The 27,339-nt window shown below is 40.2% G+C and overlaps 1 protein-coding gene across 1 annotated transcript; it reads left to right on the top strand.

The window, feature by feature from the left end:
* Nucleotides 1-6,202: 6,202 nt before the first annotated feature.
* LOC307264072 (uncharacterized protein) lies at nt 6,203-26,292 on the top strand (the record flags this gene model as incomplete). The annotated part of the gene is made up of 5 exons (XM_080045384.1): nt 6,203-6,422; nt 15,455-16,066; nt 19,547-19,729; nt 20,251-20,435; nt 26,251-26,292. The coding sequence occupies exons 1-5, from the start codon at nt 6,230-6,232 to the stop codon at nt 26,290-26,292; spliced, it is 1,215 nt and encodes a 404-aa protein (XP_079901510.1). The 5' UTR covers nt 6,203-6,229.
* Between the last annotated feature and the right edge of the window lie 1,047 nt (nt 26,293-27,339).

Raw genomic sequence — 27,339 nt, 5'->3', positions numbered from 1 at the left:
CACAGGGGAGAAAAGATTCAGCTGCTCCGTATGTGAGAAACGTTTTAAACGGAAAGGAGATATGAATGTACACATGGCTGTGCATACAGGGGAGAAAAGATTCAGCTGTTCTGTTTGTGACCAAAGATTCACTTGGCCTTATCAACTAACAAAACACAAGCTTGTCTGTCTTCAGTCCTCACAGCTTCATCCAACTGAGCAGAACAGAGAGGCAGAGCCTGGAGCCAGCAGCTCAACTGAACAGATGGAAACAGGAGCTGATGGAGAGGACTGTGGAGGACCAGAACTAGCCAGGAACTCACATCCAGATCCACATTTACATCCTGAGACTGAAGACAGTGAGGACTGGAGTGACACCACTGAACATGAGTCAAGTGTAAATTTAAGCAGGAAACCATTCAGCTGCTCTAAGTGTGGTTCTACACAAGCAGAAAGTCACAAGTGTGTCAGTCCTCGGTCCCCACAGCTTTCTAGAGGGAATAAAACATTGAAACTACACTTGGCTGTCCACACAGGGGAGAAAAGATTCAGCTGCTCTGTATGTGAGAAACGTTTTAAACGGAAAGGAGATATGAATGTACACATGGCTGTGCATACAGGGGAGAAAAGGTTCAGCTGTTCTGTTTGTGACCAAAGATTCACTTGGCGTCATCAACTAGCAAGACACAAGCGTGTCTGTCCTCAGTCCTCACAGCTTCATCCAACTGAGCAGAACAGAGAGACAGAGCCTGGAGCCAGCAGCTCAACTGAACAGATGGTAACAGGAGCTGATGGAGAGGACTGTGGAGGACCAGAACTAGCCAGGAACTCACATCCAGATCCACATTTACATCCTGAGACTGAAGACAATGAGGACTGGAGTGACACCACTGAACATGAGTCAAGTGTAAATTTAAGCAGGAAACCATTCAGCTGCTCTAAGTGTGGTTCTACACAAGCAGAAAGTCACAAGTGTGTCAGTCCTCGGTCCTCACAGCTTTCTAGAGGGAAGAAAACATTGAAACTACACTTGGCTGTCCACACAGGGGAGAAAAGATTCAGCTGCTCTGTATGTGAGAAACGTTTTAAACGGAAAGGAGATATGAATGTACACATGGCTGTGCATACAGGGGAGAAAAGATTCAGCTGTTCTGTTTGTGACCAAAGATTCACTTGGCCTTATCAACTAACAAAACACAAGCTTGTCTGTCTTCAGTCCTCACAGCTTCATCCAACTGAGCAGAACAGAGAGGCAGAGCCTGGAGCCAGCAGCTCAACTGAACAGATGGAAACAGGAGCTGATGGAGAGGACTGTGGAGGACTCAAGTCTCTGAATAATAATGAAGTCTCTACAAGTGGTGTCGGATGTGTTACAGAAGAAAATCCACTCAAGTGCTCACTTTCTGGTAAAGCACTTAAATGGAAGATACATTTGAGACAAGAGATGGCTGTCCACACAGAGAAGAAAAGATTCAGCTGTTCTGTATGTGAGAGAAGTTTTAACCGGAAAGAACATTTAACAAGACACATGGCTGTGCATACCGGGGACAAAGCTTTCCAGTGCTCAGTTTGTGCTAAAGGATTTACACATAAGGGAAGTTTGAAACTACACATGGTCATCCATTCAGCTGAGAAACCTTTCCAGTGCTCAGTTTGTGAAAGAGCATTTAAAAGGAAGGCATATTTGACTTTACACATGGCGAACCACCAGTGGCGTTTCTAGGTGTAAAAAACAGGTGGGGCTCACAACAAAGAGGGGGGTCTGGGGTCCCCCCCCCCCAGGAAAAATGGGAGCTTCAAAGACACTTTTTCTCACATTCTGGCGATTTTATTAACACAAAATTTGTTGTTCACATCATGGCAAGACGTGGATAGTTGGCACATTCTGACAGCCAATGAAATTGCAGCACTATCCCCTGCTGACTTACGGGCCAAATCACTCAAAGTTTCCAGGTTCAAATCCCAGTTCAGACATAAGATTAGAACTTCAGAATAAATAACTTAAATTCATTGGGTGGACATAAAACTCTAAACCAAAACTACAATGGACATTTAAATGCAGAATTACATCAAGGCTATTAAACAATAATATTAAAAACCTTTGACATTATGTTTAACATGTTTAAAATGCAGCTACTTTTTAACTACTAATGCATTTAATAATCAGTAAACATTATTTACTTGACACAGACATAAATGGATCAAATGTGTTGTTTATTAAAAAATCTTCACAACAATGACAGCTAGATTTCAACAAACAAATAGTCACACAATAAAAATACTTTTAATTAACTGCATCGAATCCTTCGACACATTATATGAAATACTCGCTGATACATTATTAAGGGTCTATAAAATAAAGAATCCACATCAGGTTGAAATAAAGTAGCTGCACAGGAGTAATGATACATTACATTAAAAAAGACAATTTTCAAATATAAGATCTTCTGTGTAAAGATTTAGCTTGTCCCGATACATGATATCCTACTACATCCTGTAGTCATTTTCAGTGTGCAAACCAGCAGCTTTATGGAGGTTCTGACCTACATCCTCTACACAGCGGAAGTCACATCACATGGACTGAGCCTCCCAGTGAAAACCAACAGCAATTCGGGTGATATACAAGCAACAAAGTCAAGTCCAAGGCACAGCGTTATAATGACATATAGAAGTATAAGTACTTCCCAATTGTAGCATACTGCATGCACACTATGTACTCTTTATGGTCAGCTGAATAGAAAAAAAAGAAAATGCATGGGATTTAGAAAGCAGGACATCTTCATGGGGTTGCACACACACGGATGGAGCCATCCAGAGAGCCAGGTTTTCCAGTGGAGTCTTCATCCAGATGCTCTACTGGTGTGAGCAGCACAGCCTGACATCACAGCCACAGGAAGGAAGTGGATGAGGGCGACAGCCGGGACAGAAGGCGGCGGACCTAGTCGGACAAGAATCAAGACACAGCAAATGTTTAAGATTTTGTTTGTGACTTCATATCATGTCTTTGGCAACCAAATCAGAAACACCTCCGTCAGGCCCAAAGTCTCTGAAAAATAATGAAGTCCCTACAAGTGGTGTCAGATGTAATATAGAAGAAAATCCACTCAGCTGCTCACTTTGTGGTAAAGCATTTAAAGGGAAGAACAATTTGAGACAACACATGGCTGTCCACACAGGGGAGAAAAGATTCAGCTGCTCTGTATGTGAAAAACGTTTTAAACGGAAAGGGGAAATTAAAGTACACATGGCCGTGCATACAGAGGAGAAACAATTCAGCTGCTCTGTATGTGAGAGAAGTTTTATACAGAATAGCCATTTAACATGACACATGGTCATCCACACAGGAGAGAAACCTTTCCAGTGCTCAGTTTGTGATAAAGGATTTAAAGAGAAGGAAAGTTTGAAACGACACATGGAGAATCATTCAGCTGAGAAACCTTTCCAGTGCTCAGTTTGTAAAAAAGCATTTACACGGAAGGGATATTTGACTTTACACATGGCGAAACACAGAGGGGAGAAAATATATTGCTGCAGTGTTTGTGACCAAAGATTCACTTGGCCTTTTCAACTAGCAAAACACAAGTGTATCTGTCCTCAGTCCTCACAGCTTCATCAAACTGAGCAGAACAGAAAGGCAGAGCCTGGAGCCAGCAGCTCAACTGAACAGATGGAAACAGGAGCTGATGGAGAGGACTGTGGAGGACCAGAACCAGCCAGGAACTCACATCCAGATCTCTAAATGAATCCTTTCTCTTCATCAACACCTTAGTGTCACATTGTGGAGCTGTGAACTCTTTTTGAAGGAACAGAGATGCTTGAAGTAGAGATGCCTTTGCCAGTTGGTTTCACTAATGACTGCCTAAATGTTCAAACTGTTGTCTTGATAAAGGCTCAGCTACACAAAGTGTTTCTTTTCTGAAGGAATTCAGTCTTCAACCACCATGGACACGATTATTTAGTTTGGTGTTGATCTCAGTTTTGTTTGATCAATTTTGTTTTATTGGACTGATTTTGATTTTGAAGTCAGGAATCTTACGAATCAAATGCACATTAAAGGTTTACAGTGATGCATTTTCCTTAAAGTAACAAGCAGGGAACTCACATCCAGATCCACATGTACAACCTGAGACTGAAGACAAGACTGAAGACAGTGATGATGATTTAACGTAGAAAGCAAAAGCCAGTCTCAGTTCAAATGCTCTGAAAAATAATAAAGTCGCTCTCAGTGACATGAATATCATTCTGAGGAAGTTTGATGAAACATTTAGCTTCATTTCAAGTCTTAATGTTCACAACAAAATCCACCCAGGAGAAAAACTAGTATACAGCATACACATACTGTATGCACATAAGTACTGACATCTCGGAATATTTGTGCAATATTTTAATTCAAAAAAGATGTTTTGTGCAATTGTTCAGAGTAATTATGATAAAAAATGTGCACTGAGATACAGATTGAGACCTCTGTGGATGTATGCCGGAGGATAGAGGGGGTGGTCTACACTACAGTACAGACAGTGCAGCCCCCTGAAGCAGATTGGGGTTTGTGATATTGGGCTGTGTAAATAAAGTTGACGACTCAAACAAACTGGTGGTGTGCCTTGTCTCAATAGAATGTTACAATTTGACATAATATATTTAAAGGTGCAGTGTGTAATATGACATCATCAAGAAAGTTCTAGAATGCAACGCTCCCTGGGTAACCCCACCCATTTTGAATAATAACAGAAGCTACAGTGGTCTTCAAGGACAAGAACAATTCTAAATTCTAGACAATGCACCTGATGACATTCCAACCATGACGCTTCCAACATGGCGATGCCAATGCCTTGGTCCAAGGTATGGAGAAATATGGACATATTATGAGACCCTTTCTAAGGGGAAAAAAATTATTCTAAAAATGTTTTTCAGCTTTTATGCACTAAATTAAACGTACTTATGGATATTATAATTATTTTCTACAAAGTCTGCTAGGAAATAGAAAAAAAAAAAAAAATTCTACACACTGCAGGTTTAAGAATATTGATTGTATTTTATCTAAAAAACATACTTAGTAAGGTAGATGTTAGTCTTATAAATAATGTATTTTTAATTAGTGTCAATGTCATTGCCTTTTGTAAATAATTTATTTTATTTTGTCTGTTATGTATAGGCCTACAAAATATTTTACATGTTCAGGTTCTGCCTCAGCGCACCCTTTGGGCTTTTATTCTGAAGTCCAGAAAAGTACATGCAACGGAAGTGACTGTCCTTACTCTGACTAACTTATAACATGATGGCGACTAGTCACATCGCGTCCCGCTGTTGACTTCTGCAATTTCCTCTAAAAGCAGGCAGCATATGCTATCATAGCCTCTGTATGTCTTAATAAACCTTTCTGGTAGTGATGGCCAGATGAAGCTTTTTGAAGCCTTGAAGCCTTAAAGCCAAATGGTTCACAAAAAGGTTCATTTCTCGAGGCTTCATTTGAACCGATTTGAACACAATACAGCCCCCCTGCTGGTCAGACAGTGTTAAATAGCCAGATAATTCTATCAATTTTGTAACACTCAATACTGTCCTGCAACAGTGCAGCCATGGGAATGAGTGACTGACAAGTAAATAAATCAATACATCTTAACAAATGCATTTCATGTATAGTTCAGGTATTAATTCATATTAATGAAATACAACTTATATTTTGTTTGGTGTATTATTATGGGTATGAAACATGATACATATAAATCTAATAAATCCATCAATAAATATTTTTTGTCAAACTTTGAATTACTCATAATGACAGGAATAATTATTTTCAAACTGTCGCAGTGTTTTAACAAGGTAAGGGGCAGTGAATGTGCTTGTGCAACTTAAGGATTTGATTAATTTTTATTGAGAAACAAAATTTGTTCCACTGCTGGGGTTCAGATAATTTCCCCTTTTGGAAACAACTTCTCCTGCTTTGGAGAACACTCTTTCACATGGTACAGCGGAGGCAGGGGTCACAATAAAGTCACAGCAAGTTGATACAACATCCACTTCTACATCACTCCCAAACCAACACATCGCCAACACTAACCCGCAAAGTGCGAGTGAATCCACAATACCCGAAGCACTTCTTGAACAAACGAGGCTTCGAACGTCATCAGTCACGTGATTCGCCCTAAACGATACAAGCGTCGATACGCGCTTCACCAAAAACTTCCGGGATTACTCGACACACGCTCCGAAGCCTCGGCACGTTACGACCCATCACTACTTTCTGGTTAAAATGTCTAAAGTCCAAATGGTGAGAGCGTTGGTGACTCAGCGACTAACTGCAGCTGTTGAAGAGATATTTGGGCTGTTTGAAAGAACCATAGGAGAGTACGAGGAGGAACTCTGTCGTTCAAAAGAGAAGAACGAGCGACAACAGAAACTACTGGACGCTGTTTTGAAGCCTGAAGTCCGGTTACACAGAGCAGGTTTGTTCCTCCAACATTACAATATCAAAATGTATCAGATACATTTATTTTAAAGACTTTCAATGGCGTCCACGCTGTGTCTCTCCTGCCAACACTATCCTAGTCTGGCTGAACCGGTTTCGCCAGCTACCTACGCTGCGCCTCCACTTCCTGTTGCTGGCGTTCCCGTATTGAGCTCCCCCTAAAACTAGGAAACAATTCGCTCAGTCAACCTGTCTGTGTGCGTTCTTTATATGTCCATGGTCTGTGCAGCGCTCTCCCTCACACACACACACACACACACACACACACACACACACACACACACACACACACACACACACACACACACACACACACACACACACACACACACACACACACACACACACACACACACACACACACACACACACACACACACACACACACACACACACACACACACACACACACAGGGTGTGAGAAGTCACACTACTGTCAGGGCTGGACTGGGACAAAAAATCGGCCCTGGCATTTTTGGCCATGGCAGCCCACCATGATTATTTATACAATATGCGGAGGCAGGGGCGTTGCACCAAATTCTGGGCTCCTATAGAGGAAGTCCTGATGGGCCCTCTGAGAGGCGGTCTTACAATACAAACATGTAAAAGCTATGTTTGTCTATAGTCCAAAACGTATGAGTGACTGGTCCCTCTCTGAGCCAGATAACAACACAATGTTTCTATTGATGAATGACCAAATCATTAAGCGTAGGCTGCTTGAACACAACCCCTGGTCTTAATAAACATGCACACACACAGTGTTTCTCACAGGAATTTGGGAGACTGTGTCGTTGACTCTGGACCTTCTAGGGGGGTCCCCCGGAAGACTTTTTTTTAAATGTTAAAGTAAAATTCATCAATCTGGTGCGTTTCCTATGTAAGCTATTTAGTACTATTTTCTGGAATAATTTATAGACACAGAATGACCAAAAAGCAGAAAGAAGAAATGTACATGTTTAAAAAATCCAGTCAGCTTTGGGATTTTTTTCCCTTCGTTTGTATTTTTTAATGGCCCAATATAGGCCCCTGATCTTTGTAGCCCCGAACAATGTTATCTAAAAAATAACAAAAATGTACTGATGAATGAAAGGCCCCTGATATCTGTTTTTTCCCCCTAAATAAAAAAATTCTGGGCCTTCAAAGATCAGGGGCCTATATTGAGCCTGTAAAAAAAATTAAAAATAAGTTTTTATTTTTTTGGGTGCAGCCCCCCTCTGCCTTGGGCCCCCCAAAGCCTGTCCGCAGTCCGACGGCCCTGAACGTAACTGACCATCGTCAGATGCTCATAATTACCGAGTAGAAGTTGAATGCGTGATAATACAATTCAATGCAGCCTCTGAATGGGCGGCCCTCTGCTGTGTGTGTGATTGGGCCAGGCCCAGCCTAGAACCAATCATAATTAGTAATGGCCTGGGACAAAGTTTGATTTAACTTTCAGGTGAAGTTGACAGCCTGCACGCACATTTATATGTCCATGGCACTCCCGAGAGGGAAGGGACGTCGGCCCTCGGCTGTGTGACTTGGCCGGGCCGGGCCGAGTCACACAGCCGAGGGTCCATTTAATTATTATTATTTTTTTTTTTTTTTTTTATGGACTCGGCCTGGCCCAAAATGCCTGCCGGCCCACCGGGCATTGCCCGGTACGCCCGATGGCCAGTCCAGCCCTGACTACTGTAGACAGAAATAAAGTGTGGCGATACTTCGGGATAATAATAGAGGCGGCGGCGGTCCGGGACGCAGCTTAGTTTAGCCTAGCCTAGCTGTCCGACTTCATTGTACAACTTCCCCCGGGCAGAAATACACTCATAAACTCTGGAAAATGAAGCGTGGGGGTGTGGATTGAGCAGCGGAACTGATAACCAGCGAGATTAAGATCCACCGTTCCTTTTCTTTGGCGATTTAAAGGACAACGGGCCGCCGTTGATAATGTTACCAGAGCAGCATGACTAGTTAATTCCCATTAAGTTATCCCGTGAGCTCCTCGGGGGTTAAAGTGTATGGTGATGCTGGTGTGAAAGCAACACACTATGTGTATTCCCTCCTTTGTCTTTAATAGTTTTTTTGTGGCGTTTGCGGGTGGGATTTAGCTATTTCTCTGACAGCCTCTGGACGTGAAGACGTTCCATCAACATATTTCCCCCCGGCACTATTTTGCATGACACCGCTGCTGCTTCCCGGGCTTAGCCCCGCCCTAGATGATTGTGATTGGTTTAAAGAAATAAAAACAGGCCAGCCCAGTTTCCCCCCGAATAGACGGCTCTAAACGGAGTGCTTCCAGACCATACTACTTGCTGTAGTTTGGTCTGGCTTTGCGAGACTAACACTATCCAAACACGTAGCTCATTCAAAATAATACTCAGAATCGGCTTTATATGTTAACATACAAGGAATAACGTTTTTGGTTGCTCTTGTGAGGATAATTTAAATTTGACATGTTATGCTTTTTACACTTATACACTTTTGTATGTTTATACACTTCACATTCTTGAGCACTGAGTCACTCTAGGCTCACCATATTAAGAGCACACTATGAACACCATGCATAGAGGGAGTAGTAAATATGTAGCTTATAACTTGGTCTACAAGGTCAGGCAACTTTAAAGGGGACATATTATGAAAAACCAAACATTGCCGGTGTTTGGGCACACTGTTTAGGTTATTGGCGTCCCTACCAGCACACACAAGCTTCAAAAAGACAAATATGTCAGTTTCTTCTGGGACACTTATTTAGAAAAAGGGGGGATTTGAAGGTTTGTTCCAAAAAACACCGACTGATGACGAAATCGGTCGGTTTTCATTATCATAAATACTCCCACGGGAAAGCTCACCAGAAACTCGGCAGTTGATTGGCAAATCAAGACGCCCCGTTGGTAACCACACACACCTGGCTGAGCCTCCACTCGCTCATGCAAACAGAGGACAAGCTGCAGTGTGAGCTCAACCTCAAGCTACCATCACACCCCAGCCTTGAAGCACACTAGGGCTGAATGGATTTACTTCATTTTTTGTTAGGCTATCTCCAGCAAAGGTTTGCAATCTGTGTGATCAAAGCCTTTTTACTGGAGTGTGGAGGAGACTGTGCCAGGAAGACTGAGAGACACCATCCGTCCGAAATGTAAGTAGTCCTATTTTAAAAATAATTCTGTCCGTTTGTTAGTTCAATGTCTGTAATGTGCTTTATTTTATCCCTCCTATAATAACCAACACCGACTGAAATGAGAGAATGCGGGGTTTAGTCGTTAGCATTAGCGCCCGTTAGCATTAGCGCCCGCTAGCTTTACCAGAGCTGTGAGTCTTTTGCAGTGACTGTTATTTGGCTCTTTTGTGAGCTCACGTTAGTCCTGCCGTGACGGCCCCTGTGTGAACAACAGACGGTGAAACTGTAGTGTGTGTTGGAAAGTGAAGAGTATTTTTTTAATAGCTTCATCCTGCTACCTGCTAGCTGTCTGATTGTATAGCTCAAGTACACACCGCAATAAGTCTGCGGACAGTGTGTAGTACAAGCAGCAGTAGGCCTATTACATGATCTCCAGTGTAATGTACACATAGACAGGAATACTGTAAGTTGTCTCTGCTGGTGTTTGTTTCCTGTCCATTATATTTCAAAAAGCACACAGTATCACTCAGAACTTGTTGCTTATTGAGCCAGGGCTATACTGAATTTGTTGTAGCTTTGCCATAACAGATGTATGATGTAGGCCTATACATGTCAGCTAGGCTACATGATGTAACATTGAATGTGCCATGTTTTACAGGTGTCTGAGTGACCTGATGGAGCCGGACGGAGCCACCAAGACCGTCACACTATCCGTTCCTTCAGAGGAGGATGTGTTCACTGGGTGGGACAGGTGGTCTTCTTCAGGGCCCAACAACAACTGGACAGTTACATAAAAGTTATGGCTTTGCTTCTGTTTGATATGTACACTTCATATTTTCATTCCACTGGCTATGAATAAACTGCTTTATTTTTAAGGATGTTTTTGGTCTTTTTAAAATCAACAGCTAAATAACTACTTAGCAAAGAACAACTGTTTTGATGTTTTCCAGTCAGGATTTCGACAACACCACAGCACTGAGACTGCTCTGGTTAAGGTCCTCAATGACATCCATTTAAACACAGACAGTGGCAAAAGTTCTGTCTTAGTTTTACTGGATCTCAGTGCCGCTTTTGACACAGTTGACCACAGCATATTATTAGATCGACTAGCAAATTGGGTTGGACTTTCTGGAACTGTACTAAGCTGGTTTGAATCCTACTTAAAGGATAGAGACTACTATGTGTCAATAGGCAATTTCACATCTGAGCGGACAAATATTGAATGCGGAGTCCCCCAAGGTTCCATTCTTGGGCCTCTTCTGTTTAACATCTACATGCACCCACTAGCTCAGATTATGAATAAGAACAAATTATGCTACCATAATTATGCAGACGACACACAAATTTACATAACCATATCACCAGGAGACTACAGTCCGATACAGGCACTGAGTAAGTGCATTGAACAAATCAATGATTGGATGTGCCAAAATTTCCTTCAATTAAACAACGACAAAACTGAAGTAATTGTCTTTGGTGCCAAAGATGAACAATTAAAAGTCAGCGCACAGCTTACATCTGTTATGTTAGAAACCACACCCCAAGCCAGAAATCTTGGTGTAATCGTAGACTCTGACTTGAATTTCAAGAAACACATTAAATCAATTAATAAATCAGCCTACTACCACCTAAAGAACATATCAAGAATTAAAGGGCTTATGTCTCAGCAAGATTTAGAAAAACTTATCCATGCATTTATCTTTAGTAGACTTGACTACTGTAACAGTGTCCTTGCTGGCCTTCCAAAAAAATCTATCAGACAGCTTCAGCTAATTCAGAACGCTGCTGCTCGAGTCCTCACTAGGACCAAAAAAGTGGATCACATTACCCCAGCTCTGAGGTCTTTACACTGGCTTCCTGTCACTCAAAGAATTGATTTCAAAATACTGATGTTGGTTTATAAAGCACTAAATGGTTTAGGGCCAAAATACATTACTGATATGCTGATACGTTATGAACCGTCCAGAGCCCTTAGGTCGTCTGGGAAAGGTCTACTTACAGTCCCTAGAGTTAGGACTAAACAAGGAGAAGCAGCTTTTAGTTATTATGCACCAAAAATCTGGAACAAACTCCCAGAAAACTTGAGGTCTGCTACAACTCTCAGTTCTTTTAAATCGAGTCTGAAGACTTTTTTGTTTCCATTTTAACCTGCAATTTTTATTTTATTTGCTTCTTTTATTAGCTTTTAAATGTTTTATAATGTGTCTCCATTTTAACCTGCAATTTTTATTTTATTTGCTTCTTTTATTCGCGTTTAAATGTTTTATAATGTGTTTTATGTATTATAATCTTGCCCCTGTAAAGCACTTTGAGTGGCCTTGTGTCTGAATTGTGCTATATAAGTAAACTTGCCTTGCCTTGCCTTGCCTTAAAATGTAATGATACTGTTTTATCAGAGAAAATCTTCAGCGAGATGAAAATGTGAGTTTCAAGTAATCCTTTACTACAGGTAGCAAACAGTGACAGTAAGCAACACAATACATTTTTTAATGGTAAAACTTTATTATGAATGAGTGATCACAATACAAATGATAGATGATCTACTAGATATTAAAATGTTGTCAGATAATTTGCAGCTCTGACAAACCTAAAGCATAATTATTTCAACCATACATTTTACAAAAGATAATGCCTTTCCAGTGAATCTTGACATGATTCAGGATACATTCTTTTCCATTTTGGTTACTGTACATTTTTACATGTCAACTCAGTATCGGTTCACAACCAAAGCTTTTTCACTCCACTGGGCTGTAGATCATTCCACAGACCTGTAAAGACAAACGTAAAACAGGGTGTATGTTACCAGTTTAGAGAGTTTATGCATAAATACTTAGCTCAAATTATGTTATTGACTGTGACATAATTAAACAGTATTTACCTGAGGATAATGTCAGGGAAATCAGAAATCTTGATGCCATTTTCACACTTTTCAGCTCAGACTCCTGTCTGAACAGGTTCAGTTGTACATCTTTTAGTTTAGAACTGGTTAGTGTGCCGATATTTGTGGTAGAAATGAAGCTAAACATGTTTACATTGGTCTCCATGCTGCATTGGCCAAAAGTAAACAAAACTGACAGCTGGGCGTGTGCCATGCCCATGTAAGTAGGTATAGAGTAAATGAGCAGGGCGGTGCATGCACGCCCATGTAGATCTGACCAGTATTTTTGCGAAGGGGGGTAAGATGTCAAAACCAACCTTTTGAGATAGAGGGCAGAGAAGGCTGGAAAAGGCGATGAAGAAATGGGAAATGGTAGAAAACTATTGGGTTTTTTGAACAATAAACCATGAAAACCTTTTCTAGTAGACCTTGGAAATACACCTTTAAAACCGAGATTTAGCATAATATGTCCCCTTTAAGATCTCTGCCTCATCGACGACATCGACGCACGTCTTGGAAAAGCTCGTAGCGCTTTTGCCATACTTCGGCCTATCTGGAAGTCCAAGCAATACAGCCTACAGACTAAGATCCGACTGTATAACAGCAACGTAAAGGCAGTACTATTATATGGCTCGGAGTGCTGGCGAGTTGTTCAAAGCGACATGATAAAGCTTAGTGTCTTTCACAACAACTGTCTGAGAAGAATTTGCCGCATTTTCTGGCCAGTGAAAATCTCCAACCAAGACCTATATAGACAAACCGGAGGAAACAGCGTGGTGGACGACATCAAACGTCGACGTCTGAAATGGCTTGGACATGTTCTAAGAATGGACAGTCAGCGTATCCCCAAGGTTGCCTTGAGATGGACACCAACAGGAAAGAGAACGCGTGGAAGGCCAAAAACCACTTGGAGGAGAACAATTACAGCTGAGCTGGCTGAAATGAACCTTACCTGGGGCGAGGCACAACATGTTGCCAAAGACAGAAACAAATGGAGACACAAGAGGAAGAGGCATAAGTAAGTAAGTAAGATCTCTGCCTGCACCATAGCAACTCCTTAGCAACGGACCTTCTCAAATTACACCTGCCATTGGACCAGCCAGAAGAAGACGTCAGGGGCAAGACACGACCAGCCTCCAACATTTGTTTCCATATAACACTATGTCCCACCATTTTATCGTCAGTCTTACTGGGGACGCTTTTTGAGAACCAGTAAGCTCCATGTAGGCCTACATGTTTCTGCTCACTCAATTTAGATGATAAACCTTTAAGCCTTGAAATAAATCTTCTACTTGTTTTTCCTTCTTCAACTCTGGTTAAAAGAACAAGGAATATTTTCCTAACACTCTCCGTTACTTTCATAGAAATAGAAAGAGAAAAAATAGTGACAACAAAGGTAAAACAAAATAGAAAATTACAATTATTTAGAATTAGAAATAGTGAAACGTTTAATATTTGAAAGTTTGATTTTTTTTATGCAGCGAGTGTGTGTAAAGTGAGGTCCAAAAGTCTGAAAGTAATATTTTCATGTGACCCTTGAAATAGATTGAAAGTTTGAAGATTAAGCAGCCTGTTTGGTAACTATGTACTGGGAGTGTAGGAGGGAACAATGGCTAAAACAATACTACAGCCATGTATATATTCCTGTGTTTACTTATTTTCATGGTCAGTGAGCAGTAGACGTTAATAAGGATTAGAAATGCAATTTCTGAAGTTATTGCGGTGTGAATGCTGATGCTGAAAAGCCGATGCTAAACTGCATAGTTGAAAGTTATCTTTGGGATTGAAGAGTTGAAAGATGTTGAAATGTGAATAGTTTCTGACTGAAAATATGAAATGTGAAAAAAAAGTTGAATCATAAGTGTAGAAAAGCTTACCTTTTGACTGGTTACCTGAAAGTTGAATGAGTATGAAGAATATATATGGATGTGTTTCAAAAGTTAAAAGATGCATGGTGTAGCTCCCAAGTAGTATCACGCGAGGCAGAGGTCTTTGTTAAAAACAGGGTTTTATTTCAGGTCGAACCAACCCGTGAGAACTGGGTTTAAAAGAGAAAAAAGAAATCAAATTAATAAATACAATTCACAATTTAACATTGTGCATGTAAATCACGCAACACCATGTCATGGAAAGAAACAAAGTCATACAATACGTTCGGTCACATTCTTATACAAATAAATAAAAGGTAAACAAACCTCGTCTACTGCTAGACTACTTAGGGAGGGAGTCTTCTTTCTTGTCTTTTTAAGGTTTTTTCTTCTTCCTTGTGCTTTTAGCTTTATTTTAATTTGTAGCTTATAAAAACGGGTGCTGCTTCTTTCATGTTGTTTGGCAATGTACGTCACCTAAAGTGCAGTATCGGAAACATATGCCAGCGGCAATTAGTTCCGCCCCAATAACATTGTAACAGGTAGGAACAAAAAATCGGAGTTTTACTAATTAAAACAAACTGCCAATGTGCGGCAGTTACACATGGAATATAAAAAGTTGGGAAGTATTCAATTATTATGAAGATGAAACTAATGAGCTCAGTGTGTGTATTAAAGAGGGCCTGTGGTCAAGCAGAAATTCCACCTGTTGTTAGTGGGCTCAGATAGATAATTTCATCCAACATTTCCCCTCTAACTGCAGCCTCTAACTCCCAAACTGTCAGTCTAGTTGACAAAATAAATTTTTCGTTAGTAGCATAATAAACTAATGAAGATACAGTGTAAACATTGTGTTTGTATTGTGACCAATGTTAAAAGTGTGGTCCTGTGTGCCTTTCTCCAGAAATATCCGGTCTCTTATTTTCATCTATGCAGCCCTAATAATAGTGAATAGTCAAATATCTTTATTTAACAGGCAGATGTGATTCGGCTGATACAAATTACAGTCCGGAACAGCACTACAAAAGAATGAAAGATATCAAATTTGAATGATTGCAGAAATGTCCTAATTGATCTGAACTTTTCCATGTTAAAGTATGTGGAACTAGTCAGGTTTCACTTTCAGCATTCACACCAATAACATTTCTCTGTAATGTTTCCTGCAGACATCCAGCAGCTGTTGGTGGTTAAAGAAGAGGTTCCCCCTGAGCAGCAGGAGTGGAGCCCCAGTCTGGACCAGGAGGACCCAGCAGAGCCCCCACACATTAAAGAGGAACAGGAGGAACTCTGGACTAGTCAGGAGGGAGAGCAGCTTCAAGGGCTGGAGGAGGCTGATATCACCAAGTTCCTATTCACTCCTGTCCCTGTGAAGAGTGAAGATGATGGAGAGAAACCTCAGTCCTCAATGCTTCATCAAAGACAAACTGAACAGATGGAAACAGGAGCTGATGGAGAGGACTGTGGAGGACCAGAACCAGCCAGGAACTCACATCCAGATCTACATTTACAACCTGAGACTGAATACAGTGAGGACTGGAATTACACCACTGAACATGAGTCAAGTGTACATTTAGGCAAGAAACCATTCGGCTACTCTAAGTGTGGTTCTATACAAGCAGAAAGTCACAAGTGTGTCGGTCCTCAGTCCTCACAGCTTCATCAACAAGACAAGACTGAAGACCCTTCTGACACTGAACACAGTGAGGATTGGTCTGAGGATATCAGAGAACCTCCATCAGATTCAAAGTCTCTGAAAAATAATGAAGTCTCTAAAATTGGTGCCAGGTGTTATACCGAAGAAAATCCCCTCAGCTGCTCATTTTTTGGTAAAGCATTTACATCGAAGAGGAATTTGAGACAACACATGGTTGTCCACACAGGGGAGAAAAGGTTCAGCTGTTCTGTATGTGAGAAAGGTTTTAAATGGAAAAGAGATATTAAAGTACACATGGCTGTGCATACAGGGGAAAGACCTTTCCAGTGCTCAGTTTGTGGTAAAAGATTCACACAGAAGGGATGTTTAAAACGACACATGGCTGTCCACACAGGGGAGAAACGATTCAGCTGTTCTGTATGTGAGAAAAGGTTTAACCGGAAAGAATATTTAACACTACACATGGCCATCCACACAGGACAGAAACCTTTCAAGTGCTCAGTTTGTGGTAAAGGATTTGTAGAGAAGAGAACTTTGACACAACACATGACTGTCCACACAGGGGAGAAACAATTCTCCTGCTCAGTTTGTGACCAAAGATTCACTTGGTATAGTCAACTAAGAAAACACAAGCGTGTCTGTCCTCAGTCCTCACAGCTTCAACCAACTGAGCAGAACAGAGAGGCAGATCCTGGAGCCAGCAGCTCAACTGAACAGATGGAAACAGGAGCTGATGGAGAGGACTGTGGAGGACCAGAACCAGCCAGGAACTCACATCCAGATCTCTAAATTAATTATTTCTCTTCATCATCACCTTAGTGTCACATTGTGGAGCTGTGAACTCTTTCTGAAGGAACAGAGATGCTTAAAGTAGAGATGCCTTTGCAGTTGGTTTCACTAATGACTTTGCTTTAAATCTTCAAACCGTTGTAATGATAAAGGCTCAGCTACACTAAATGTTTCTTTTCTGAAATATTTAGTTTAATTTCAGCTCAAAATCCATCAGTGTGTTGGTCAGTCCTCAAAGCTGCATTGAAGCCAGAATAAGGAACAAGTTGATGTAGTTAGAGCCATTTCTAGCAAGATCTTATCATTCCTTTGTTTTTCAATTATTCCAATGTAAGTATACTATGTGCTGCCTAGTGTTAGTTTTGGTGCTAGAACAGGCACACAGCATCACCTGACTTCATGATCTCCAGAACCTCTTCATGAAGGCAGGTGTGTTCAAAGACAATCTGTGGAAGATGCTGAAGGAATTCAGTCTTCAACCACCATGGACACGATTATTTAGTTTGGTGTTGGTCTCACTTTTGTTTGATCAATTTTGTTTTATTGGACTGATTTTGATTTTGAAGTCAGGAATCTTACGAATCAAATGTACATTAAAAGTTTACAGTGATGCATTTTCCTTAAAATAACAAGCAGGGAACTCACATCCAGATCCACATGTACAACTTGAGACTGAAGACAGTGATGATGATTTATCCTAGAAAGCAAAAGCCAGTCTCAGTTCAAATGCTCTGAAAAATATTAAAGTCGCTCTGATTGACATGAATGTATTTCTGAGGAAGTTTGATGAAACATTTAGATTCATTTCAAGTCTTAATGTTAACGAAAAATTCACCCAGGAGTGATATTACATCTCGTAATATAGAATAAGAAAATGTACAGTTAAAACATGAGAATTATACATATGAGTTGAAACATATGTACAATTGTTCAGAGTAATCAAGATACAAAATGTGGACTGAGATACAGGTTGAGACCTCTTTGGATGTTGTTAGAAAAATACATATTCCAATATTATTGATGTAATACTAATCACATAATATTTACCTTTACTTTAATATAATTAACTAACAATCAATATAAACTTAAATGTTAAGTTCATGAAATGATCTAATCAAACCATTTAACCTAAACATTTCTTGTTATAAGAGACAGGGATAGAAGCAGAGGCCCACATGACACATCTGTGGGAGAGAAATACCCCTGAGATAGAGGAGCATTTTCCCAGCACAGAGAGAGGTTTGTAGCTACTTAAAGTGAGTAAAGTAAGCGATTTATTTATGTTAATATAAGTGTTAAATCACTCTTTATTCATACAGTGATCACTTATATAGTGTGCGAGTTTCATAAAGCCGATCTCTCAGTCACCCGCTCTGCATGTAATCGGCAAATAAACCTTTCGTGGATCCCGAAACTGATATCCAATCAGAAGAGAGAACGCTACAAACCGGCACCCGTCTCACTGCCTGTGCACGCAGCGGGACAGATAGGTGAATGTTTATGCGCCTACAATGGAGCAGGTAAAATGTAAAAATCCTTCCCAATGTCTGTTTTGATGGTTTTTATCATGTTTTATCACTCTTACTTATCTGAGATGATGCTAGATAACTCGCTGCTTGAAGACCGCAGTGCATTAATGTGGGGACGAGGGAACCCTAACTGCAGTCAGTGACGGGAAGTTAGCTAAACTGACCATTCCGCTATCTGAACCTTTAATAAAGGAATATTTGATAGGACTTGATCTGCTGATTAACCATAAGACACATAGCTACAAGCCATGAGGAGAAGAGAAGGAGAGGCATAGCTATTTTCCTTCCGCATATGACAGAAGGAAGGAAGACCATTCGATTGCACAAGAAGAGGAGCCAGGAGGCCACGATGGCTGGAACATAGCCTGCCAGCCTGTGGGGAGCTAAAGTCTAAACCACGGCTCATACTGGCATTATTAACAACCAATCATAGACATGTAGATTTGATATAATTATAAGATCTGTCTGTAAGGGACTCACTTTTACTTTTTTCCCTCACCCTGGATGTGATCACATCGCTTGCCTTTGTCAATTTACTTTAAATAAAACTAAAGCTTTGAAATGTATAGGCTTGAAATAGACAACTTTCTCTTGGTATTTTTCCTTCACATTTCTGGTTTAAGAACATGTTTTTTTTTTATTTCTAACAAATATGGTGATCCCTTGACGTGTGCCGGACTTGTGAAGACTTTTGAGAGGTTCAGGACTGAATTTTTAGAAATAACAAAAAACGTGTTATGTATACATGTATTTTTCTAACAAAATATGCCTGAGGACAGAGGGGGTGGTCTACACTACAGTACAGACAGTGCAGCCCCCTGAAGCAGATTGGGGTTTGTGATATTGGTCTGTGTAAATAAAGTTGACGACTCAAACAAACTGGTGGTGGGCCTTGTCTCAATAGAATGTTATAATATAACATAACATATTGAAGAATATGTATTTGATATACAAAATACACTTAGTTAAAGTAGCTGTCATTCTTGCAAATAGTCACTGTCTTTTTGTAAATAATCTATTTTATTTTGTCTGTTATGTATCGGCCCACGAAATATTTTACATGTGTAGGTTCTGCCTCAGCGCACCCTTTGGGCTTTTATTCTGAAGTCCAGAAAAGTACATGCAACGGAAGTGACTGTCCTTACTCTGACTAATTTGAAACAAGATGGCGACTAGTCACATCGCGTCCCGCTGTTGACTTCTGCAATTTCCTCTAAAAGCAGGCAGCATATGCTTTCATAGCCTCTGTATGTCTGGATAAACCTTTCTGGTTAAAATGTCTAAAGTCCAAATGGTGAGAGTGTTGGTGAACCAGCGACTAACTGCGGCTGTTGAAGAGATATTTGGGCTGTTTGAAAGAACCATAGCAGAGTACGAGGAGGAACTCTGTCGGTCAAAAGAGAAGAACGAGCTACAACAGAAACTGCTGGACGCTGTTTTGAAGCCTGAAGTCCGGTTACACAGAGCAGGTTTGTTCCTCCAACATAACAAGATCAAAGTTAATCATAGAAATTCGTCAACTTGGACTGTAACATCGATTTAGAAAATGTGAAACTTCAGTGACTCTGCGCATGCGCGTCCGCCATTCTTGGGCAGTCAAGACTAGTAAACGATATGATATGATATTCATCCACTGTGCTCGCTTACATTCACACCATTGTTCTTCAAATCATTATTCCTCTTTCATTATTATTCTGTAGGTTTATTTGTGTCACTGCAACAACTTCAAATGTTCATATACGTAAACCATTCATCCACTAAAATGTTCAGCTCTTCAGTATGGAGGACATTACCTGTCATAAGTATAAATAAATAAATGAATAAATACTGGAATAAATATATAAAAGAAGGAATAAATAAATGTAATTTATTTATTTATAGATTTATTTATTTCCACATTTATTTATGTATGCATTTATTCATTTCTACATTTCCACATTTCCTCATTTATTTATTTCTACATTTCTGTGTCCATATGCTAATGAGGTAGGAGGGACTTGCCTCAGTCTCATACAGGATTGGTCACAGGTCAACAGATACTCCAACACAGTAGATGGCGGTATGCACCAAGAAAGTTATGGTTGCACCCCAAAGGAGGAGGAGGAGAAGAAGAAGAAGAAAACAATGGCGGACTTCAGTGTTCTAGCAAATAACTTAGGAGCATTAGCTGACGAAGTAGATAAGAGCTGCCAAGTCTCACTCTTTGCCCGTGAGACACACGCAAATCAACCAGTTCACACTCTCACACGCCACACCTCAAATTTCTCACGTGGAGAAATGAATCCCCAAAATAACAGACATGAGTGCCGTGACTTCCTCTTTCTGAACGCACATTAACGTTATGCTATGATGTGCACTGTGCATTCGAAGCGGGAGGCGAGCCCCGTACCTGCACCTTCTCTTCCGAGGTGTGTTGATAGCGTGCCAAGTTACCGCTGATAAGAATTGTGTCCCCGCCAGCCGGTGCGCGCGCATGAAGATCTTTGGATCGTTTTGTACATTGTTTTTGTTAATTTTGTTTGAAAATTAGGTTTGCAAAGTAACGAATGACTCATCCGCCAATAAAAATGCCTTTATTTTTCTGTGTAATGAACTGTAGCCTATGTATTGCACATTTATAGCACTTTTCATAACACAAATCAAGGTAGCCTAGAGGAGGGATCAACCCAGATGTTTTATTTTAGTAGTTTGCATTGGTGTTGAACTGTTCTCAAAATTTTTTTCTTCTTTGAATAAAGCCTAATGCTGCTAGTAAAATACCACCAGCCACTCATCCCTCAATAGTAGACATGATATAGAATAATTACCTTTATTACAGTTTAACCAAATGTTTTAACAATAGGCTACAGGAGATATTTGAAAGCACTACACATGCATTGTAGGCTATTCAATAACATTTGTGTCAGCGGAACCGTGAATGTTCTCTTTTACTTTACATAAAAATGAATGCAGAAAAGGCACACATTGCTTCATAAAAATTCACCAGAATGCAGGAAATTAAGTGTTTAATGCTCAAAAAATTCTGGGGGGGGACCCCCAGACCCCCACTTATAATGTGTCCACACCCAATGTTTACTTAAAACCAGATAACAATGCACCACAGGACTATCTCCGTTTTCAGTAATCAGTAATCATACATGCTCATAGTTTAAAAAAGCACTGCATAACATGTTGAATTGCACTCCTCGTAGACTGTAGAAGAGGGGGGAAAAGCTGCTACTACAACTGCTAATAGGGATGCTAACGGACCACGAGCAGAGAGGTGTATCTCCTGCTCTGACCGCAGCTGGGAGGGGCTGCTGCGCGAGGACCGGGCAGCCTGTCAGTGCTCTGTTACGGGAGAGGGGCCGGGGAGTCTCCCGCTGCTCGTTGAGAAGCGTTAAAAGTGATACTTGCTTTGGCGAAAAAGTCACCAGAAACACCAGAAAAAAAGCTAGATTTTTCGCTTGTCGCTGTTTTGAAAGAAAAAGTCGCCAGGGGGGCTGAAAAGTCGCTAAATATAGCGACAACATCGCTAAGTTGGCAACACTGTCAACAGGAAGTCGCTTCTTCTTCTTCTCGTTTATTAGGGTTGCAACCGCCATCTACTGTGTCGGAGTATCTGTAGACCTGTGACCAATCCTGTATGAGACTGAGGCAAGTCCCTCCTACCTCATTAGCATATGGACACAGAAATGTAGAAATAAATAAATGAGGAAATGTAGAAATGCATAAATAAATAAATAAGGAAATAAATAAATAAGGAAATAAATGTGTATACATAAATAAATGTGGAAATAGATAAATCTATAAATCTATAAATAAATAAATGACATTTAATTATTTATGTATTCCTTCTTTTATTTATTTATTCATGTATTTAATAATTTATTTATTCCAGCATTTATTCATTTATTTATTTATACTTATGACAGGTAATGTCCTCCATACTTCAGGACATAATGGAAAACCTTTCAGCTTTTCTCTTTTAAGCTTTTTAAACAACTTGTTAAACAACTTTTAACATTGAAACCAGTTGGAGCATGCTTTACATTTTCTTAAACTGCCTCACCTTAAAATGCTGTTCGTAATGCATACTTTCAGCTTCAAACTTTAAACAAGGCACAATACCTTACCTTTTATTTTTCATATCTTTAAGTTTCATAAAAAGTCACAATTGCTAATATCATACAAATTCTATTCATATTTCATGCATCACTGAATTTTCAATCCAATTCATAATCATTCAACTTTCAGCAATCCAGTTAATCGTCAGCTTTTCAGCATCCAGCATTCACACACATTTTCTGCAAGAAATGGATTCTCAAGTGAATTTTTGTCACTTGGTGTGTTAGGTTAATAGAAGACCCGGTCAGTTCACCCAAACACCCCGAGACACTATTTTTTTAATGATAAATCTCGAAACAGTTCAAATAAAATGTATTTACTTTGTGAAGATTTCAATCGATTTAAAACTATTTTAAATGTCAGAGGGTGTCATTTCAATTTTGTGGATTACGATTTACAGCTCATGCAAATCAAAAATCCAGGATCTCAAAATATTACAATATTCCATAAGGCTAATCAAAAAAAATATTTATAGTACAGAAATATGAAGCCTTTTGAGAATAATGTTAATTTATACACTCAATACAGTCGCGGATCTTATTTAGCATGAATTACTGCATTAATGTGAAATGTCATGGAGGCTATCAGCCTGTGGCACTGCTGAGGCCAAAACAACAACACTTTCTCAGAGGGACCAGCCTGCTCCCAACTACGTTTTTGGTCAAGAAGCAGCAGATGGCACCACAAATCATCACAGATCCAAATTATGCATTTCATTTGGAAATCAAGGTACCAGAGTCTGGAGGAAGAGTGAAGAGCACAAAATCAAATTAGCTTGAACTGGTTGGCTGACCATGGTGTTACATTTAGTGATGATTTGAGGTATCATGTCATCTGCTGCTGTTGGTCCACTGTGTTTTATCAAGTCCAAATCAACCAAGCCGTCTACCTGGAAATTTTAGAGCACTTCATACTTCACTCTGCTGACAAGCTTTATGGAGATGCTGATTTTTTGTTTTATTCAAGCAAGACTTGGGACCTGCTTGCAGTGTCAAAACCACTAGTAACTGGTTGGCTGACCGTGGTACTTTGTAGCTTGGGTGATTTGAAGCCAATTTACTAATGTGATTCTTGCTTGTCTGGGTTTGTACCTTCATGGTTGAATGCACTTATTGGAATAAAAATGTTGATGAAAGCTAAAAGTGTCAGCAAAATGTATTGTTATATGTAAAAACCCCCACAACATGGTAGGAGATGTAACGTGTATTTCAATCTTATCCACAGATGTCCAGCAGCTGGTGGTGGCAAAAGTTGCTCTGGAAAACAATGAAGTGGAATGTGATGCTGTAAAAACATCAGTTGGCGCCTCTGAATGTGCTACAAGCTCTGACCACAAGGGGAAAATGCAGCAACGCAAGAGAACCCAAACAGAATGGAGCCCCAGTCTGGACCAGGAGGACCCACCAGAGCCCCCACACATTAAAGAGGAACAGGAGGAACTCTGGACCAGTCAGGAGGGAGAGCAGCTTCAAGGGCTGGAGGAGGCTGATATCACCAAGTTCCTATTCACTCCTGTCCCTGTGAAGAGTGAAGATGATGAAGAGAAACCTCAGTCCTCACAGCTTCAACAAAGACAAACTGAACAGATGGAAACAGGAGCTGATGGAGAGGACTGTGGAGGACCAGAACCAGCCAGGAACTCACATCCAGATCCAGAAGCAAACATTGAATATGAGATAGAAGACTCGCATCCAGATCCAGAATTAGGACCTGTGACTGAAGACAATGCAGAGGCCAAAGAACCCCAGTCAGGTTTACAGTCTCTGAAAATCAATGTCTTTAAAAGTGACGTGAGAGGAAACACGGAAAATAAACCTTTCAGCTGCTCTGACTGTGGAAGAAGATTCCATTTAGAAAGTAATCTAAAGAGACATGTGAAAACTCACACAAGCAAGAAAGCATTCTGTTGCTCCATTTGTGGTAAAAGCTTTACCGTCACAAACAGATTGAAAGTCCACATGAGAATTCATACAGGATACAAACCATTCAGCTGCTCAGTTTGTGGTAGAACATTTAACCATAAGGGAAATCTGAAACTACACTTGGCCATCCACAAAGCTGAGAGACCATTTGGCTGTTCGGTTTGTGGTAACGGATTTAGACAGAAGGGAAATTTAAGACGACACATGGTCGTCCACACACAGGAGAAAAAATTCCACTGCATCGTTTGTGACCGAAGATTCGCTTGGGATGTTCAACTAAAAAGACACAAGTGTGTTTGTCCTCAGTCCACACAGCTTCATCAAAACCAAACTGAACAGAGCTGATGGAGAGGACTGTAGAGGACCATACCCAGCCAGTAACTCACATCCTGAACCAGAATTAGGACCTGTGACTGAAGACAATGGAGAAACCCAGGAACCACACTCAAGTTTAACTTTTCAGAAGAATAAGGAAGCCTCTGAAAGTGGTGTGACATGGAGTGGTAAACCATTCAGCTGCTCAGCTTGTGGTTAAAGATAGAGGCAAGTCAAGCCTGACAAACTGTGCACAAGACGACCAACTCCCCACTGTGAAGCTCAACCAGAAGATTCAACATTTCCTTTATTATCATTTCACTGATTACTTCCTCATAGAATAAAACTAAATGCTGTTTCTCACCATGCTGAAAATATATCGCATCAAGACCTGTACATGTTTTTGATTTTGATTTAAAAAGGATGTTTCCACAATAATTTCATGTAGAAACTGAAATATTTTACCTCTGGCTGTAAGTTATCTAGATTTTTGATTTCTGAAGAGATGCAAATGTACAGATAATCAGTTGGATATTGACAGATGTGTCAGATCCGAATAGACAATCTACAATGTGTGCATGTGTCCCTCACACCTCACACATTATCTCTCTTTGGAGACACACAGTTTGTTTGGAAAACATTTTTTGTTTGATTAAAGAAAAAAAAACACTTGTTTGAGGTTTAGTCACTTTTTGCCTCTTTACTCAATATTTATTTGTCACACTTTTTCTGTTATCGGTACGCCTAAGGTTACCATCTCTAGTAACATGGAGGGCGGCCTTGTGTTTATTGTTGGTCCTGTTGATCATAGAGCCCTCACAAATTAGTTTTATTTGTACCTGCTCTATATGAAATGATAACTCCTGTTGGTGCCATATGTGCAAGATTGACTTGCTGATTCATGGGGGATTTCAATATGACACTGTTGGGTTTGTGCATCAATCATTGACATATTTCTTGCCCTTTTCCCCCTTACACCACACAGAGTAAACACTGAGTCAAAAGCACAAGATCCAGCGGGGAAAAAACAACTACGAATGAGACACAGCTGTCGGGTCCAACACAACATTATTATTATCTGGGTTATAGCTACAAGTTAAGCCCTTTGAGTTGCCTTTGGCTGTGTTCCAATCTCCATGCTTTCTGCTATTTAGTAGAAAAATATTTAGGATGTCCCAATTCTTTTGGTCGATTTAGTATTCTTAAAAATACCCGGATGTCTACTAGCCTGGTCCTACCAGACCATCGTACTTCATTTCATTTGTACAGAAGGTCTGGCAGTGCTGTAATTGGCAAACATTCACTCACTTGGAGGCAGGTGTCTGTTGAAGTTTAAAACTATTGGATCTACCCAGTGTCACTCTGGATCTGCCAACCAATCGCATAACGTTTGGGGCTTGACGTTATGTTATGCATCGGCTTCTGAGCCACTCCCTCTGTTAGCTGATTGGACCGGCATAAATCTGGCCGGAGAAATTTGTAGCGTACTGCATCCTAACTAGATGCTTTTTATGGACAGATTTGGTATGTAGAATACAAAAAAGAAAGTATGAGATTTGGAACGCAGGGTTATAGTGATAGATAAAATGATAATCATGGAGATGACCAACTATAATGTGTGCATGTGTCCCTCTCACCTCACCCAGTATCTCTCTTTGGAGACTGACAGATTGGAAAACTTGGTGTGAAAACAATTTAATGGATACAAAAAAACACAGACCACTTGTTTGAGGTTCAAAGTCACTTTTTGTCTCTTTACTGAATATTTCTTTGTCACACATTTTTTTTTAACGCCAACAGGTCAACGCCCTCGCCTTCGTTACAGAAAGCTGCAGAAAAAAGAAGAAAAAAAATAGTTATGCCTCATATCACACATCTACAACACAGCGAAAGATTGGAGAGAAATAAAAAGAGACTTACTATTCATAGGTTAATGTTTGAGTAGAATGAACATTTTGGCTTCATACTATGAACTACTGGCAACATTTCTACCAAACTCACACCAAGAGTATTGTCATTTAGAACATTTCCATTAAGTAATGTAGAGATTGAAATATTGAAAAAAGATCCAGGCTGGTCTCTTCATTTTTTTCCGGAGCTGTAGTATGACTATAATCTATTTTTGCTGCTACTATAAAGTGTGAAAAAAGAGAATACATGTCTAAAGGTGAATCACCGTTCTTGGGGTCGTAGAGGAAGTCTGGTTCCCCGGAGAACCCGAGGCAACTCGCCTGCTGCTTGAAATGTTCCAGGTCCGAGTCCTTCAGTGTCGACTCTCTGGCTAGAAACAGAAAACAAAATAAAAAAGGGATGAACGTTTTAGGATTTAAAATGAGCAATAATACATATCTGACTGGTAGTAGGATGGCCTAGACTAGAGGAAAGAGTGTCCTCCTAGTAAACCATGAGGTCTCAGGGTCGAACCTTTGGCTAGAAACAGAAAAAAAAATGTGAAAGATAAAAGATAAACAATTTGATCCTCCAACGCTGGCATTGTGGATTGGGGAACTGTTGAACTGTATTGGACTTGACAGGTTGACGTATATTGCAAAGGGCAAGCGGAAGGAACTTGTCAAGCTCTGGGAGCCATACGCGAACATGAGATAAATGTACCTTTTTTTTGTTTCTTTTTATATATATATATATATATATATATATATATATATATATATATATATATATATATATATATATATATTGTGGTTTGTGTCCTTTTTGTGATGGTGCAGGTGTTT

The sequence above is a fragment of the Ammodytes marinus genome (genome assembly GCF_949987685.1).
Source record: "Ammodytes marinus genome assembly, chromosome: 17".
Classification (NCBI taxonomy): domain Eukaryota; kingdom Metazoa; phylum Chordata; class Actinopteri; order Uranoscopiformes; family Ammodytidae; genus Ammodytes; species Ammodytes marinus.
Note: the sequence above shows the minus strand (reverse complement) of the source record. Positions and strands in the feature narration are given on the sequence as shown.